The 2,500-nt window shown below is 47.6% G+C and overlaps 1 protein-coding gene across 1 annotated transcript in view; it reads right to left on the bottom strand.

The window, feature by feature from the left end:
* Window positions 1–295, bottom strand: part of LOC105911853 (bromodomain adjacent to zinc finger domain protein 2B-like) — a 44,121-nt gene extending 43,826 nt beyond the window's left edge. Inside the window, 1 exon segment of the mRNA XM_031558961.2 lies at window positions 18–295. Within this exon segment, the coding sequence (XP_031414821.2) occupies window positions 18–171 (154 nt within the window). The 5' untranslated portion in view covers window positions 172–295.
* Window positions 296–2,500: the final 2,205 nt, after the last annotated feature.

The following is a 2,500-nucleotide window of genomic DNA, read 5'->3' as shown; positions in this document are numbered from 1 at the left end:
CATGTTTGACCGCGTACCTAGTGTGGCAGTGGCGGCGTGGCTGAGGCTGCTCTTGGCGTTGGTGGCCGATGAAGAGGAAGAGGCAGGCGAGGAAGAGGAGGGTGAGGAGGAGGAGGCCGCAGAGACGGCCGGGCCAGAGGAAGGAGGGGCAAGCCGCTCACCGGACTCCATATCTAAGAAAGACACAAACAGAACCATGCACAGGTTAGATAGAACACACACACGCACGCACACACACCATAGACATAATATACATAGAAGACAGAGAGCTTAAAGAACATATGACCTGAGCAACATGCTTAGAGGTGAAACAAACACACACACACGCAGCACAACTCTTTGGGATACCCTCAACCCGGGGCTCAATTTAGCAGTCAGTTCAAATCCAAACTGACTCTGTATTCAAAAGACACACACACACACACACACACACACACACACACACACACACACACACACACACACACACACACACACACACACACACACACACACACAGAGAACAGCTGCCTCATGCATGATGTCATTCTCTAGGGATGCAGAGGTCCAGATAAATCAAATTCCTTCGACAAAGGATGATGTCACATACACTAAATAAACACATAAATACATGTGCAACCACAGCATAGGCTTATATGGTTCACAAACACAGACACACACACACACACTCTCTCACACACACACATGCATACACACAGACACACACACATTTGTACACACAGTCCTGCTATGATTTATAGGGCGGTTCACAGACCCGTTTTACACACAGTGTTAAACAGTGCAGTCGGTCACTGATGGGCTTAACAGGCAGATGATGCTGTAAAGATCATATGTCTCCGACTCAAACGGGGGGCCCATCCTCCACTGCACTACAAAAGTTTCTCTAGGCTCAACTGTCTCTCTCTCTCTCTCTCTCTCTCTCTCTCTCTCTCTCTCTGTCTATCTCTCTCTCACACACACACCTCACTGAGAAAGAGGGAGACAGAAGGAGGACACGGGACGTTAAAGAGAAAATATGAGACGGAAGGGCAGATGTGCTTACGTTAGAGAATGCAGTGCAAGCAGTGGCTTGGCCAGTCCGCAGGCAGCACACGCAGTGGCTTTTCATTCGAAGTTAAATGTACTAAACCTGTGGCTGATCGCATAATCAACCCTCGAACTGTAATTTGGGGCGTCCGTTCTGCACAGAGTCCTTCTATCACAGGCATTCTATCACAATTGAATGGATTCATGGAGCTGCGACTGACATTAAAAGGAATCAAAAGTTTAGGAAATAGATATACGTGCAAATAAGATGTCATGAAACAGAGAGATAACACAGGGCAATAATTCTACACCTCAAGTGAAGTGGATGAAGTGAAAAAGAGATGGCAAGACATACGTTTCTCCTATTCGTGCATCTATGGAATACACCTTTTAAAAGGCGCAAATCAGCCACGTGTGGTCCCCTGGAGTGCTCATACGTACAGCTGAATACTTCATCAGTCACTTCTTAGGCCCTTTCCTCCCATCATTTTGCTCAAATCCGCCACTTTTCCCACAACCCTCTCATGAATGCAAATGCATAAGTCAGAAGAGCGCAACTTGTCATTTTTGTGCTCCTGAAGCAGGACAAATACGGTTTTAGCCCGTGTGCCGTGGTCTGTCTGTACGTACCATGCCATGTTTTTCAAGACGCACGTTGCGACACAATTACGCCTAAAAGACGGGCGCTAACGTGTTAGCACATCTGCCCCTGAGGGAGGAGAAGGACAGGAGGGGATCGAGAGGGATGGGTTAAGAGAAAACGCAAACTGGCAAGACTGAGGGGAAGAAATGGAGGAGACAAAATGGAGAGTGAAAGCAGGAGGGACGGAGGGAAGAGAGAAAGAGAGAGGGGGAGAAAAGAATGAGACGGGGAAGAAAACAAAGAGGGAGGAGAAAAATAAAAGCAAGGACAGAGAGATAAAAGAGTGCATCTTCGGTTACACCCGTGACGTCTTCTCCTCCATTGCACACCCTACACTCACTCACTCACTCACTTACACAGACACACACACACACACACACACACACACTCATCCTTTCCCACCATTTTATCTTTCCACTGTGGCGTTAATCCTCTCCCCCTCTCCTTTCACACATGCTGTGTGCTACACCAACACACACAGACACACACACACACACTTTTACAGCCAGGCTTTTGCTATTGTATCATTATGCATTTACACTCAGCCTGTCCCCAGTGCGTATGTGTGCTTGTGTGTGTGTTTGTGTGTGTGTGTGTGTGTGTGTGTGTGGATGCTGGCTCTTGCTCCCTTGGATGCACACACACACACACCACCTGATTACATCTTAGAGATGGAGCCATCTGCTGAATATCAACTATCGTTCTCCTCACTTACAGCTGACACACACACACACACACACACACACACACACACACACACACACACACTGACATATACACACAGTCAAGACCAGTGCCTACATCCCACAAGAAATAGGAGAGGGGCCTTTA

This window comes from Clupea harengus, chromosome 21 (genome assembly GCF_900700415.2).
Source record: "Clupea harengus chromosome 21, Ch_v2.0.2, whole genome shotgun sequence".
NCBI classification, from domain to species: Eukaryota; Metazoa; Chordata; class Actinopteri; order Clupeiformes; family Clupeidae; genus Clupea; species Clupea harengus.
The sequence above is the reverse complement of the archived record's forward strand: the minus strand, read 5'-3'. Positions and strand labels throughout refer to the sequence as shown.